Source organism: Miscanthus floridulus, chromosome 7 (assembly GCF_019320115.1).
Source record: "Miscanthus floridulus cultivar M001 chromosome 7, ASM1932011v1, whole genome shotgun sequence".
Taxonomy (NCBI): domain Eukaryota; kingdom Viridiplantae; phylum Streptophyta; class Magnoliopsida; order Poales; family Poaceae; genus Miscanthus; species Miscanthus floridulus.
In genome coordinates, this window is record NC_089586.1 from 129,003,164 (window position 1) to 129,019,838 (window position 16,675).

The 16,675-nt window shown below is 50.5% G+C and overlaps 1 protein-coding gene across 1 annotated transcript; it reads left to right on the plus strand.

The window, feature by feature from the left end:
- The first annotated feature begins 7,446 nt into the window (after positions 1–7,446).
- Positions 7,447–8,058, plus strand: LOC136464758 (transcriptional regulator SUPERMAN-like). The gene has a single exon (XM_066463709.1). The coding sequence runs from the start codon at positions 7,447–7,449 to the stop codon at positions 8,056–8,058; it is 612 nt and encodes a 203-aa protein (XP_066319806.1).
- Positions 8,059–16,675: the final 8,617 nt, after the last annotated feature.

A 16,675-nucleotide genomic window follows, 5' to 3' on the forward strand; every position in this document is an offset into this window, starting at 1 on the left:
CGGGGTCGATAGCTGGACTTCCGTCCATTCGGTGACAAAATTCACAAGAGCCTAAGACTTGATAGCGGTATGGGGGATATACCTGATGTCATGGTCCATGAGTTCGAGTGCCCACTTGGAGATCTACCCCATGGCATCATGGTTGCGGATGATGTCTCTGAGCGGGTATGAAGTGACAACCATGACTTCATGGTCAGTGAAGTAATGCAGGAGCTTTCGGGTCATCATTAGCATGACATATAGGAGCTTTTGCACCTAGGGGTACCAGACCTTGGGGCCGATGAGTACCCCCTCGATGAAGTATATGGGTCGTTGGACCTTAAGGTGGTGTCCTGGCTCCTCCTTTTCGATGATTAGGGCAGCGCTTACGATGTGGTTGCTTGCCGTGACGTAGAGGAGGAGGGGTTCTCCCCATTCAGGAGCGATGAGGATTGGGGCCAACATCAGAGATGCTTTGAGGCTCTCCAAAGCCTATTGCGCTTCCTCGGTCTAGACGAAAGCGTCTGTCTTTTTGATGAGTTTGTAGAGAGGCATCCCCCGTTCGCTGAGCCAGGAGATGAATCAGCTTAGGGTGACCAAACAGCCGGTGAGCCTTTGTACACCCTTGACATTGCGTATGGGGCCCATGTTGGAGATGGCCATGATTTTTTTGGAGTTGGCCTCGATGCCATGTTCGAACATGATGTATCCAAGCAGCTTCCCCTTCGAAACCTCAAAAACACATTTTTCAGAATTTAATTTGATGTTGAACCTTTAGAGGTTCATGAATGTTGTGGCCAAGTTTGCAATCAGGTCACGAGCTTGAGCCATTTTGATCACTATGTCATCAACATAGATGGCAATGGTTGATTTTAGCCGATCAAATTGATCAGGTTGGTCGAGCGGGTTAATTTGATCGGTGAAGCATTGCTACATGCACCATTGATAAGTGGCGCCATCGTTCTTCAGGCCAAAAGGCATAGTTACGTAGCAGTACGAACCATATGGGGTGATGAACGAGGTTGTGAGTTGATCAGACTCTTTCATCGCAATCTGGTGATAGCTTGAGTAGACATCTAGAAAGGAGAGTATCTTGCACCCTGAGGTGGAGTCACCTATCTGGTCTATGCGTGGTAAACAAAAGTGGTCCTTCGGACACGCTTTGTTGAGGCCAGTATAATCAACACATATTCTCCATTTCCCGGTCTTCTTTTTAACAAGAACAGGATTGGCAAGCTAGTCGGAGTGGTATACCTCTCTAATGAATTCGGCTGCTAGGAGTTTGGCGATTTCTTTGCCTATGGCCCTGCACCTCTCATCGTCGAAGCGGCGCAGGCGTTGCTTGACAGGCTTTGAGCCTAGGACGAGGTGTAGTGTGTGCTCGGCAACCTCCTGTGGTATGCCTAGCATATTAGAAGGTTTCCATGTGAAGATGTCATGGTTGGCGCATAGAAAGTCGACGAGATCGCATTCCTATTTGGCCGGGAGCTGATTCCCGACCCGCACCATCTTGGTTGGGTCGGTGGGGTCAATTCCCACTGCTTTGGTCTCCTCGAGCGGGCGAAAGGCAGTTGAGGAGGTTAGCTTGTTGCAGTACGGGACTGCTGGTGTCGATAACTCCCCGAGCCACGGGAGCTTGGACGAGCTGATGATGGCAGCGGCAAGCTAGAAATGCTCATGGTCGCACATGAAGGCATGCGAGAAGGTGCTACCCACAGTGATGACGTCGTTCGGTCCCGACATCTTTAGCTTCAGGTAGGTGTAGTTGGGGACCGCCATGAACTTGGCGTAGCATGGCCACCCTAAGATGGCATGGTAAGACCCTGAGAAGTCCACCACCTCAAAGGTAAGGACCTCCGAGTGAAAGTTGCCTCGGTCACCACATGTGACGAGCAGGTCGATCTGCCCGAGCGGGTACGCCTGTGTCCCTAGGATCACACTATGAAAGGGAGAGCTCATTGAGCGAAGCTCCGACTAGGGGATGCACATGGCGTCGAGGGTGTCAACATAGAGGATGTTGAGGCCGTTGCCTCTGTCCATCAGCACCTTGATGAGGCACTTCTTATGGACGATGGGGTCGACGACGAGCAGGTAGCGCCTCGGTCTAGCGACATGGGATGGATGGTCCCTCTGATCAAAAGTGATCAGATATTCCGACCAGCATAGGAAGGTGGGGACGGCCATCTTGGTGATGCATGCCTCTCTATAGCGCACTTTGTGCTGGTGCTTGGAGTAGATGGCATCGGATCCCCCAAAAATCATGATGCATTCCTTGGGGTCGGAGAAGCCATCCCCATCCTTGCCTGCCATGCCTTCTTTCTTGGCTGCTACCTCTTTGCCCTTGCCTTCTTTTGACCCACCGGCCTGTCGCAGGAAGCGCTTGAGGAGCTTGTAGTCCTTGTAGAGGTGCTTGATGGGGTAGGCATGGTTGGTGCATGGACTATCCATGAGCTTGTCGAAGTGGCTGGGCTCGCCCTACTAGGGCTGCTTGCCCACGTGATCGGCCACGGTGACCAACACAGAGTTGGCCAGTTGGTGTCGATCCTTCTTGTTCTTTTTGCCCCTCTACATGGAGGGGCTCTCGTCTTGATCCTCACGCTTGGTCTTGCCCTTGTCCCGACCTCCGTTAAAGACCACTCCGATCGCCTCCTCATCGTAGGCGTGGTTCGTGGCGACATTGAGCAGGTCACGGGTGGTTCAGTGCTTTAGATAGCCAAGTTTGTGGATCAGGGACTTGTAGGATGTTTCGGAGAGGAATGCGCTGATGACATCGGCATCGACAACATCAGGAAGGGAGTTGCACCACTTTGAGAACCTACGGATGTAGCCTCGTAGGGACTCATTGGGCTCCTGCTGGTAGCTCTTGAGATCCCAGAAGTTCCTAGGGTAGACATAGATACCTTGGAAATTCCCAATGAAGATGCTCTTGATGTCTGCCTTGTCACGAATGCTGTCGTGCGGGAGAAATTCGAGCCATGCTCGAATATGTTCCCCCCAAATAGATGGGGAGGTACTGAATGATGAAGTGGCCATCATCCACTCCTCTAGCTTGGTAGACGAGCCGGAAGTCTTCGAGCCATATACCGGGGTTCGTCTCCTCGGTATACTTGGCGATGTTGGTAGGTGATCAAAAGCGCTGCGGGAACATCACTCTCTGGATGTGTCGGCCGAAAGCCCGTGGCCCTAGGCCATCTAGGCTAGGACTCCGTTTGTCCAGTCAGCGACCACGCCTAGGGTGCATCTCACCAGTCCCCTTGATGGTCTGGTCAGAGCCCATGCTGCCTGCTCTCACCGTCACTCGATGGACATCATCGTCATGCCGGGCCTAACACTGGTTGTTTATGACGCTGCGAGCATCTTGGTTTGGCCCAAGGCATTCGCGCATAGGCGGCCGGTGTGGAGCAGGTGCCGAGTCAGGTTGTGGTGCAGTTGTGGCCACCTATTTCATGCCCGGTGGCTGTAGCGACAAGCGGATGGAGCGATGTGTCTGGTGCATCCCTGCCCCCCTAGTGGGGAGAGAGGCCGTGAGTCGGTGTCGCGACACAGAGCTCTCCACCTATTGAACGGTAGCGGTCTCCACCAGAGCCTGGAGGTTCTGGTGGACCACCTGCTCCTGTGGGTCGACAGGCTTAGGAAGGCCGCATAGAAGCATCGCCACCGCAGCGATGTTCTGACCAGCCCTAGCGAACTATGGGGGATCGTTCCCCCCGTAGATGATGTTGCGCTGAACTTGGCGGGCGCAACCCTAGGTGCCGCTCGTCGGGTTATGCGCGCAGGGCGCATCATGGTGTGTCAAGCGCGTCGGCACAGGTGGTGGCTGGTTCTGCCGCCTTTGTCATAGCTCCTCACCGTGCGCCTAGGCACATGCGAGGGCATCCATGCGAGGGTCCGAAGGGGTGTGGGTCTGAAAATACTCCGCCACCATCGGCGGCTGTCTCGGTGCGTCCGCCATAGTGTAGTCCTGGGACAGAGGGTGGCTAGGTGCCACAACATCACCGATGCTGGAGCCATCGCTCTTAACATTGTCATCCATGAGGTTGTAAAAAGTGGTGGGAGCATAGCTCGCCATCCCCATAAATTCGGATGTGAGAGGGGGGGCACCAACATCCGTTGGAGCCCCCGGGCGTACGCGTCCACAGGGGACACAAGGCCATAGGGGAACCGGTCGCATGGCAGTCACAGCAGGGACAACAGGGTCCCTCCAAAGAGTCGGTGGAAAATATGATAAAGCGAGTAAAGATCAGTATGTACGTTACTCACAGTGGGGTTTGAGCCCAGCGTGGGCTCAGAGCGAAGCACAGGCGCCTCATCGTAGAGGTCGCCGGGTGGCTCAGTGCCGACGGAGGGCGCCCTTTCGACGGGTGCCAAAATGAGTGCCTCCTCGCGGAGGTGTAGTACGCCGAGCCAGTCGGCGATGAAGTCCAGGCTTCTAAATAGGAAGGCTTAGGACGGCTCAAAGACAGGAGGAACCCACATCCCAACAGGTGGGAGTGCAGGAAACTCCAGCGAGCCAAAGCAAGTCGTATCGCTTGAGCCCGCCATGGTGAAGGTGGCGAAAAGGTGGGCCATCCAATGACCAAAAAGCATGAATGTACGTCGTCTTCGCCACGGACGGCGCCAACTATTGGTGCAAAAAGTGATCAACACGTAAATATTTATAGTTTTGCCATACATTGTGATCAGATATGGCCTAACACTCAATGACACAGGGTTTATACTAGTTCAGGCAACGTGCCCTATGTCCAGTCTGAGTCGGTCGGTGACTTTATTCCTAAGCCCAGGTGCTTGAAGTTTGATGTGGGGTTACAAACGAGAGGGAGAAAGATGAGGGGTGCAAGAGGTCTAGTCGAACTTCAGACCAAAGAGCCAAGAGTGATGGGAGCTCCTACGTGCGCTAAGTATCCGAGCATGCTCTGTGAAGCTTTAGAGTGTTTAAAGCTAGCAAAGGGTCAATCGATCGTTGTGTGTCCGAATCGTCCGAGAGTCGTCTTTATTGGGAGAGAGCGCATCCCCTTTTATAGATGAAGGGGACGACCTTACCAGTGAGAGAGGGAGAGTTTACGTATGCTACTAAGTCTTGTTGCCCACATCATCGGGTACAATGATGATTGTAGGCGCCCATAATACTGTTTATGTCAGACACATGTGGGAGGTTTTACCGTATTTACCATATATGGCAAATGACGGCACCCACAACACTGTTGATGCCCAGAGGCATGTGGGGGTTTTACCATGTTTGTCTGGTATGGGAGTTGAGGACGCCCACAACACTGTAGGGCAAATGTCGGTGCCCACAACACTGCTTGGGCTACGACATGCCTGGAAGGTGGCAGGGCACCCTTCTGAGATGCCCTATCGGTACTGTGCTGCAGGTGTATAGGGTACGGTCCTTGGTATTGCGTTTGACTTGAACGCCCTGCCTTTCTTGCTCTGCTCATTTTCTGGGTCCTTCACCGAGCGGACGTCCCCGGTCGGTTGGTCCTAGTCGGAGAAGAGCTGTAAACAGAGGTTCGATGCATCCCCGGTCGAAGATGCGAGTCGGAGTCTTAGGCGAGCGTCGTTCCTTCTCGGCCTGGCCTTCCGGTCGGAGAGGCGGGCCAGAGTCGGAAGTGAGCGCCGGAGTCTAAGGTGAGCCGACCAGGCCTTCCAATCGGAGAGGCGGGCCAGAGTCGAAGGCGAGCGTCGTTCCTCTTTGGCCAGGCCTTCTGGTCAGAGAGGCGGGCCGGAGTCGGAAGCGAGCGTCGTTCTTCTTTGGCCAGGCGTTCTGGTCGGAGAGGCGGGCCAGAGTCGGAAGCGAGCGTCGGTCCTCTTCTTGGCCAGGCCTTCCAGTCGAAGATCGTCCTTCTAGTCTATCATTAGGTTTTTAGGCCGGCCCAGGAGTTACGAGTCGTTCGCAACGTCATCTGCTAGGCCGAGCTTTTGCTGGGAATAAGGTCCATGAGGGACCCCGGGTTTATGAACCCAATACTTTAGATCTATGGTTTTCTATAATTAAATGGAACAATTCAAAGCTATAGTTCTATGGTCAAATTTTTATGATGGGCTAATTATTGCATGCTTAAACTTTAGTTAAAATTTCATACTCCTTGAATCATATATATAACTTAGTTATAGATTTTATTTAGGTTTATGTTTAAAAATATAAATAAATCTATAGCTAAGATATACATGATCCAATAAGTATGAAATTTTTACTATAGTTCCATCATACAATAATTAGTCCACCATAAAAATTTCATCACAATTGGACTACAGAAACTGCAGCTATGAATTATTTCAATTAATTACAGAAAACATAGATCTAAAGCCACAACAAAAACTTTGTACTAAAGCATATTATATTATATGTTTACTGTGTAGATCTATTCATGTGGAGTCCAACAAAATTGGATTTTCCGTTTTATGATTTTTCTATGATTTACTATGATAAATAAATCTATAACTAAGTTATACATGATCCAATAAATATTAAATTTTTACTACAGTTCAATCATACAATAATTAGTCCACCATAAAAATTTTATCAGAATTGGACCATAAAAACTGCAGCTATGAATTATTTCAATTAATTACAAAAAATCATACATCTAAAGCCACAACAAAAACTTTATGCTAAAGCATACTATATTATATGTTCACTGTGTAGATCTACTCATGTGGACTCCAACAAAATTAGATTTTGTATTTTATAATTTTTTCTGTGATTTATTATGATTTTTCAAAGATTCAACCAAAATAAATAAAAAAGAAAAAAAATAAAATCGCCTTCAAAACTGCTTATAACATGGTCAGGGAGGTAAAAAAGAACGGTTTTAAAAGTTGGGGGAGGTGTTCTGCCCGGTTTTAGAGTTCAGGGAGAAAAAGCGAACTTTCGGGAAAACTCAGGGAAGTAATATGGACTTTTTCCATATATATTGGTTCTTAAGAAAACAACAAGTGAAGCCATAAGACGAAGCACTTTTCTCCAAGCTATAAAATCCAAGCGCAAGCTTACAAAGAGCTGGCTAGAGCAAGTCCAGCTGCAGGCCAAGCCGAACAACTTGATTTCACTATAGCATAAACAAGTCCATTTTTTTCCCTTTGCAAGCCCCCCCCCCCCCCCCCCCCCCCCCCCCCCCCCCCGAGGCCGGCAGAATGACGAGAAGATGCATTAGCAATTAACAAGAGTAACACACACATCAATGTACACTAAGCTCCCCATTATCATACTCACCGTCTTGCGTTTCTTTGTCATGTTTGACCATATCATATGCGCCATTTGCATCGCATCTGATGACCAGAGTACCAGACTAGATCCTCGGCCGGCCGGCCCCAAGCAGCAAGTTAGCTTCTGCTTGCTGGTGTCGTCGTCTCCACGACTGCAGAGCGAGGTAGCAGCCTCACAGATTATTGCCAAGCCTAGCTAGGTAGCTAAACCCTACCTTGCTCCGGACTCTACTCTGACAACTGATAGATCATCACAAGCACATGGAGTTGGGGCCAGAGAGGAAGGACGACGAGGGTGCAGGTGCACGGGCGTCGCCATCGTCGTTGTCCCCGAGCTGCGAGGCCGACGGCGACAAGGATCTGCCGAAGCAGCAGCAGCGCGCCATAGGCGGCGGCGGCGACGACGACGACGATGACGACGAGGGAACAAGGCAGCCGTACAAGTGCACCTTCTGCAGGAGGGGGTTCCCGACGGCGCAGGCGCTCGGCGGTCACATGAACGTGCACCGTCGGCACAGGGGCAGACCAGCAGCAGTGTCCGCCGGCGCCGCAGCGGGAAGCAGCGCCGCCAGTGTCTACTACTACGACCATCAGCCGTGCTCGACGATGACGACGTCGACGACGCCCGTTCTGGCGTTCGCCCAACAGGCTACGACTCTGCCGGCGGACGGCGGTGTGGCCGCGTTGCACGCCCAACGGAAGCCGCACGAGCTGCTGCCTCTGTTCGGCCGCGGTGACTGCTGCGCTGCCGGCCGTGGCAGCGGCGCGGCCGCCGAAGATGTACGAGAAGATCGCTACTTCGCCATCGCCGAGGAGGGGGATGGAGGGGAGGAGCTCGACTTGGAGCTCAGGCTTGGAGGTGCAGGATCATGACCTCACGATCGAGTATTCAGCTCCATGCTTTCAGTGTATGCATATATATGCGCGTGGTTCTTATATTACAGCCATTTCTTTCTCGCTAATCAAGCTAACTGCCTCATCAGTGCTTAGTTGATTACTTTTTTTTTTTGCACGGATTATGTACAAGAGATCGAAACAATGGAGTGATTTTAGATCGATCAGTTAACAAGGGATTAATTATAGAAAGAACCACAGACGATTTCTTGGCAGGATTTGTGAATGCATGCTTTAAAATGAGTAATTTGATTCATAGGAAATTTTTTATCAGTTTTGCTAATACATGCATTCACGATACGTACCAATAATTCAATACTGAAGATTAGTCGGCGCATCTGAACTAATAAGCTCTTTCCTAATTCTTCAGGCTGTTGTTTGTTTGGATTTATTTCACATGTTCCATGACCGCAGAAATAAATGATATTCTTGTGTTTTAGTGAAAAATGATCGACCTGCATATCTGAATTTTTTTGCTAGTTATTTACATGACTAACTGGAATACATTAGGGAATACACAAGTTCCAGAAAATTTGAAAGAGATGTTAATGGCTAGCTACCAATATGTGATTAGCATTAGTTATATTCTGAAACCTTTTTTCGATAAAGAAAGTTCTCGTTGGCCCACAGGATCACCGGCTTAGGTGAGTGAACCACTCACCAGTCTTGCCGAGCATCCGCTAGTGTTGCCGAGCACCCACTAGCCGTGCCGACCACGAACAAGCGTTGTCCGTCCCCACACACTATGGCTGGAGCTAGAAGAAAAATGGAGAACAGAGCGTGCACACACAATACAAGACACCAGCGTTGGCCAAAGCCCTGTCTGTGAGATGGCAAATCTGAGCTCTCTTTACTGAGTTGCCGTGGTAGTCTATTTATACAACTCTATCAATCTGGTCCTAGTACAGCGCACATGCTGTAACAGTAACTAGATAACATACAGGGATGACTCTACGCCGGCCACTGCATGTGCCTACAGTACTGCAGGTGAGCCGTGCGATACCTGCACCTGCAGCGACTAAAGTATCACAACAGGGGGCCTTTTTGATGCCGCCTTCCCTTGCTGTGTTCACACAAGGTAGTAGTAGATTATCTAACAATCTTTCCCTAATCATACTGCTAACCCTTTTACCCCCTCCATGCCGATCATCTCCTTCAGCTCCGTGAGTCAAAGACGTCCGAGCGGCTTGGTGAGGACGTTCACGAGTTACCGACCAGCGATCACGATCTGCCCTCCATCGACATAGTCTCTGAGGAAGTGGAACTTTACGTCGATGTGTTTGCTCCGGTCGTGTAGAACCGGATTCTTCACGAGGGCGATGGCGGGCTGGTTGTCCACCATCAGTGATGGTGGGTGAGCTTCCACACCGATCAGCTCGCCCAGCAGCTGGCGTACCACACAACTTGGCACACCGCTATGGCCACCACTACGTACTCTGCCTTGCATGTAAATAGCGCCACCACCTTCTGTTTCAGTGACAGCCATGAAATTGGGACTGACCCGAGGAAGACGAGCACGCTAGAGGTGCTCCGTCACCTGTCGATATCCCTCGCCATGTCTGCATCGCTGAACACAGTGAGCTACAGCCTACTCCTACCGGTCCTTGGGAAGATGATCCTATGATCCACCGTCCCATTGACGTAGCGCAGTAGCCGCTTCACCGCAGCCTAGTGATTCTCTCTAGGATCCTCCATGAAGCAACTAACGTAGCCCACGGCAAATGCAATGTCCGGCCTCGTGTGGACTAGGTAGCGCAAACCGCCGACGATGCTCCGGTAGAGTGTCGCATCCACCTTCATCGTGGTGCTAGCCTTCGTCAGCTTCAGCTGCTCCTCCATCGGAGTCACGCATAGCTTGCACTCAGTCATGCCTCTCCTTTCCAACAACTTGGAGGCATACACGCTCTGACCGAGCATGAGTTCCTCCTTCCCCTATCTCACCTCAATGTTGAGATAGTAGGAGAGTGCATCGAGATCGCTCATTCGAAAACAAGCTGCCATCTCACGCTTGAAGCTATTGATGTCCTCCGTGTGCGCGCCGGTGACGATCAAGTCATCCACATACACGTCGACGATGAGCTCCTCCTTCCTCCATCGCCACGTGTAGAGCACGTGCTCGGTTGCGCACCTCTGAAACCCAAGCTCGCTCAGCGTGGCGTCAAGCTTGGCGTTCCATGCTCGTGGGGCCTGTCGCAACCCGTAGAGCGCCTTGCGTAGTCGGAGCACCCTGTGCTCCTCTCCCTTGACGGCAAAACCTGGAGGTTGCCTGACAAAGACCGTTTCTGCCAGTTCACCGTTGAGGAAGGCCGATTTAACGTCCAAGTGATGGACGCATAAGTCCTTTACTGCTGCCAAGGCAAGTAGCAAACGGACCAACTCTATGCGCGCTACTGGCACAAAGACCTCCTCGAAGTCTATGTCCTCACGCTAAACAAAGCCTCGGGCGACGAGGTGCGCCTTGTGCTTGACAATGGCGCCGAGCTCATCCCGCTTGACTTTGTACATCCACTTCAGGCTGATCGAATGGCATCCTAGAGGTGGATCGACGAGTTGCTAAGTCTCATTTTCCTTGATCGCCTTCATCTCCTTCAGCGTCGCTCGTTGCCAGTTTCTGTCCCGTTCGGCCAACGCGAACATGGGTGGTTCCTCTGCACTGACTAGCAGCAGCTCTGTGTCATTGAGCAGTCGACCAGTCAATCCTAAGGGTCCTGTGCTGCCGATGATATCATCTAGCCTATGGAACCGCACCTCCTCACCTTCATGGAAGGCATCCACGAACTCAGTGATGTCACTTGGAGGTGAGGCAAACTCGATCGGCGTCGATGGAGTTCCCTGTTCCGCCGGAGTGCTCGGTACAGTACCTGAAGTGCTCGGCACCCTAGGTTTAGTGATTAACACTACTTCTGGATAGCTTGTCATAACTCCTGCAGTGTTTGGCCACACTGTAGGAGTGCCCAGCCTCAGTCTTGGAGTGGTCGGCACCACTACAAGACGTCTTGGCTCCGCCACGGGAGTGCTCGGCACCCATCCTAGAGTGATCGCCACCACTGCAGAACCTCCTGGCACCACTCCTAGCATGCTCGGCATCCCTCTAGGAGTGCTCGACACTCCTTCCAAAGTGCTCTGCATCCCTCCCGAAGTGCTCAGCACTGCCCTAGGAGTGCTTGGCTCCACCGCCGGAGTGCTCGACACCTCTTCCCAGCGTCTCCACCATCGTGGATGACCAAGTGCTCAACGACAAAGGTGTTGGTGAAGCCGCCTGCTTCCCCTATGCTCGGACTGCTCCTGTCCCAAGCCGCCTCCTCGTTGAACACGACGTCGCGTGAGACAAGCACCTTGTCTCCGCATGGGTTGTAGAGCCCGTACGCCTTGGTACCCTCCATGTAGCTTAGGAACACCATAGGTGTGCTCCTGTCCTCTAGCTTAGAGAGGTTCGGCTTCATCTTCCTGACATGGCTGATGCAACCGAATGTCTAGAGGAAGGACACGCTCGGTTTGCGCCCATACCAAGCTTTGAACAGTGTCTTGCCCGTCAGGGCTTTGGTCGGAGTGCGGTTGAGGATGAACACCACCATGGCCATCGCCTCCCCCAGAACCTTGTCGGCATGCCTTTAGCCTTTATCATTGATCGGGCCATGCCGACCACCGTCTGGTTCTGCCTCTCCACCATGTCATTCTGTTGTGGTGAGTACGGTGCGGTGTGGTGTTGCCCCACACCCTGATCCACGCAGTACGTAGCGAACTCCACTGAAGTGAATTCACCACCACGATCAGTCCTCAGCATGCGGAGCTTCTTGCCGCTCTTAGCCTCTGTGCGCGTCTTGAACTTCTTGGTCGCCGCCGCCGCTTCGTCCTTGCTCATCAGGAGTTGCAGCCACATGTAGCAACTGCAGTCATCCACGAGCAGGAGGAAGTACTGCCGACCACTGTTTGTAGCAGGTGTGATCGGCCCGCAGAAGTCACCGTGAACGAGCTTGAGAGCTTCCTTCGCATGATACTTGGCCGCCTTTGGGAAAGGTAGCCTCCTCTGCTTCCTAGCCAGGCAGCTGTCACATAGCTCACCTCCGTGCTTGATGTGGGGTAGCCCTCGGACCATCTTCTCTAGACGACCAAGCGTGTCAAAGTTGAGATGTCCGAACCGGGTATGCCACATCCACGGTTCCTCGGAGTGCCTTGCTGCTAGGCACACCGGCTGCTCTACCTTCAGGTTGAGCAGGTACAACCGGTTCAGGGACCTCTTCACCTTGGCAAGAAGTTGTTGCTCTTGGTCCCTAATCCTAAGGACGTCGTCCATGATCAGTACCTCGCTACCACGCTCATCCAGTTGACCAATGCTGGAACGCAGCTGCGGGATATAATATACATCCGTTAGCGCGCGGTGCTCCCCGTTCTAGCATTTGAAGATAATGGTGTTGCGCCCTTGGATAGCCACCCTTTAGCCATCACCAAACTTCACCATACCGGTGACATCGCCATCGAGCTCGGAGAAGGATGCCTTGGAGCCCGTCATGTGGTTGCTGGCACCGGAGTTCAGATACCGCTGCTGCTCCTGGTCGGCGCCCACACGCCCGAGGTGAACTTGGGCGCGTGGTTTGTCGAGGTTGATGGTCTTCATGGCCTTCCTAGGTCCTTCCACTGTCGTCGCCTCTTCCTTCTCCTCGGCCTTGACGTCGTGCAGTGCATAGAACGTCGCCATCAGGATAGTGGCCTCATCCTCATCATCAGCTTGCGCCAGATGAGCTTCAGCCTTCTTCTCCTACTTGTGGTTTGGGCACTCCCATGCCCAATGGCCCATCTTCCCGCAATGCCGGTAGGCGTTGGGGTCGACCTGCTTCTTCTCCGAAGAAGCCTTGCTGCGGCGCTTGCCATCGCCACCTCAACTAGAGGAGGTTGCCTTCTTAGAGTTCCTTCGAGCAGCCCACTCCTCTTCCGTCAGTAGGAGTTTTCCACTGTCCTTCGTTGCTGTCGCCTGCTCCAGGCGCTCATCCATCATCCGCAGACGGCCTGTCACATCCTCAATGGTGAGGGTGGACAAGTCCAACATCATCTCTATGGAGAGAGCGATCTGGATGTACTTTGCCGGCACGGAGTGGAGGTACTTGGAGACCGCCTCTGCTTCATCGATGGTGATGTCGTGGCTCTTCAGCTTGCTGATGAGCGTCTACAGACAAAGGGAGAAGTCCTCCACCGTTTCACCATCCTTGAACTTGAGGTTGGTATACTCCTACTTCAGAAGCTGGGCCGTCGTATTCTTTGCGTGGTCGGAACCGACGCGCATCGCCACAATAGCCTTCCACACCTCTTTAGCAGAGCTCTTCATCCCCAACAGCTCCCTGTACTCCGCCGGTACAGCAGTGAGGATAGCCTCCAGCGCTGACATGTCATCTTCTTCAGTGTCGGTGCCCTTGTCAACAGCATTCTAGAGCCGTCGGGCTCTGAGCTTGACCTTCATGGTCACCGACCACTCTCCATAGTTGGTGCGAGTCAGCGTCGGCCAACTGGTACCGCTGACCTCCCGCACCGTGCGAACAACGACCTCCGGTCATGGTTGGGCAGCCACAGCAGTGCCACTGTTGTCGCTCATCTCTGAACCGTCCGTCATCGCCAACGGTTAGTCTGGCGATGGCGCTTGTATGGCTCTAATACCACTTGTTGGCCCACAGGATCACCGGCTCAGGTGAGTGAACCACTCACCAGTCTCGTCGAACACCCGCTAGTGTTGCCGAGCACCCACTAGCCGTACCGACTACGAACAAGCGTTGTCCGTCCCCACACACACTATGACTAGAGCTAGAAAAAGAAGGGAGAACAGAGCATGCACACATAATATAAGACACCAGCGTTGGCCAAAGCCCTGTCTGTGAGATGACAAATCTGAGCTCTCTTTACTAAGTTACCGTGGTAGTCTATTTATACAACTCTATCCATCTAGTCCTAGTACATCGTACATGCTGTAACAGTAACTAGATAACATACAGGGCTGACTCTACGCCGGCCACTGCATGTGCCTACGGTGCTGCAGGTGAGCCGTGCGGCGCCTGCAGCTGCAGTGCCTACAGTATCACAGCAGGGGGCCTTTTCGGCGTGGCCTTCCCTTATTGTGTTCACACAAGGTAGCAGTAGATTATCTAACAGTTCTTATTAACTTTTCAAGACATCACATTGAGATGATACAGAGTTTAAAAAAGAACTTGACATAAAGCACAAAACCATGCACACTCTAGTAACTATTGATACAAAGGCTAGATCAACACCCAAACACCCTAAGAAAAAAAATAAAACAACTATTTTCATTGTTTTTTTTCTTCATGTAAATTAAAGGGAAAGCAAATTAAAGGCTCATCAATGGATCGATATATATTTGTGCTTTCAATACTCAATGTTCATAAGCATGTATTATGAGGGAACTGTTTATGAAATCTACTAACAGCGTGGAGTCACACATTTTTAATCTAGGATACTTCAGAGTATTTATTTGAACTTACTCTGAACCATATGACATCAGTAGAAAAAAAAGGTTCAGAGATTCAGAGCATATAGAAGAACTGCTTCATCTATAAACATTTTATTCACGACTCATATATTATACGTATTATTTCTTATAGTTTAGCTATGAAGACAATATACACCCCCCCCCCCCCCCCCCCCCCCCCACCCCACCCCCACCCCCCATGCATCCAGTTAATCATGATGATTCATCTGAAATTGCAATTCTGATCATTAATAGTGTCACAACAGCCAAGATTTCTTTGGCCCGATGATGAGTTGATGACATGTTCGATCTTTAACCAACTGATCAAACAACTACTCAAATATTGCCCCTGACAAAAAAGTTCTACATCACCTCAAACCGTTCAAATTCAGGAAGGGACAGGCATCCACATATATATACTATGACATGAGCTCATCAGTAGTTCAGCCAAGATTTATACCATATCCTTACATGCTGACAAATGTTCGATTTCAGAGGATCTGGGGACCTTTTCTGGCTAGCAAGTGGATTTATAAAATAGCAGAGTTAGTATGTTAGTTTCAAACATTCAAAGATGTACCACTTCTCTGGAAAAGGTTGTTGAACCTACTGCATTTCTCCTTGTGGTCGAAAAAAAGTTGTTTGTTTGTGGCCTCAATCATGATCCATATATTCCATTATATTCCTAGGAGTACAATGTAGTATAGATTTATTTATCCTGCAGCCGGCTTCAGCAGTTCAGCGACATAGTACAATGGTACCAGGGGCTTGCGCTTCAGATTTTTCATACTAAAATTTCTGTAGATTTTTTATATGCCAATAAGCTAACTACAGCTGTTCGGTTGGCTGGTTCATATCATTGCTGGTTCGTTTATGTGAGAGAGAAGTACTGCTGGCTAGTTCAGATAAACAGTACTCATGTGAGGGGCTGGCCAGCCCCAGCGATCAGGCTGCGTTGTGGACTAAATGGATTATTGCACCCACTTGGAGCTTCTGTATGTATGGCCTGTACTGTAGTTTTATTGCACAAGAATTTGACTAGAACGAGTAGTTTCACAGGGGGGAAAATCCTTGTTGCGGCCTTAGGCCCCGTTTAGTTTCACCCAAAAACCAAAAATTTTTGCGCAGTGTCCGTCACATCAAATCTTGCGGCATATGCATGGAGTACTAAATGTAGATGAAAAAAAAAAACTAATTACACAGTTCATCGAGAAATCACGAGACGAAACTTTCGAACCTAATTAGTCCATAATTAAACACTAATTACCAAATAACAACGAAAGTGATACAGTAACCAAAACCCAAAAATTTTTGATCTAAACGTGCCTTTTGAGTGGAGTACACTGTAGCAAAAGACATAGGGATTCAGAAACAGCGCACTGGCGGGAGTCAAATCAAAAGACTGAAGCAAGATCCTGATGCTTCCGCACCTCTCTCTTGTGTCTTGTCCACTTGAAAAACACAGATCTTCTCCTCCAGGTGGGTGGTGGGCCCCGCATGCCCGGCCCCTTCGCTTGCTTAAAATCCAGCTTGTTCGTTTTTTTTAATTGAAATAATATTTTTTTAAATAATTCAGTCGAAATAGTATTTTTATTTATTTTTTCACTCAAATTCAGTCCAACGAACTGCGCAAGTGCATTGTATCTGGACTGACCAGCTTGTCAACTAGCCTCAGGCAACGGATTATGGGCTGGGCTGGCAACGGATTATTGGTGACGCATCCCGTCTCTGTACTACCTATCGTAATCTCCATGTGATGTGAATCCTACCTGAAAGCTCAAGCAATGGGATTATGGGAAGGAAAATACTCCTTGCATCAGTGTCATGTCATGTGATGGATGCGAGGTCTACATGAATCTCATCGATCGGATAACGCGGCCCTCGTGCTTACCTACCGGCCAAATCCGTCGTCGTCACCACCTCGATCCATTCCATGCCCACTTCTCAACTCAGTGCTCGCGTCTCATCTCATGCTGATGCTACACCTCTCTCAAGTCAACGATGCATACAATCTCTGAAACTACTACGTGCTGGTGCAGCGAACCAACCGTTTGCGGTTCGTCTCAACACATACAAGCACTCTCTAAAACGTAGGATTCACGAAGGAATTCTGTAGAGTTGTAA

What these genes read in the sequence shown, in the direction of transcription:
- LOC136464758 (XM_066463709.1), top strand. Translation starts at nt 7,447, where the DNA reads ATGGAGTTGGGGCCAGAGAGGAAGGACGACGAGGGTGCAGGTGCACGG.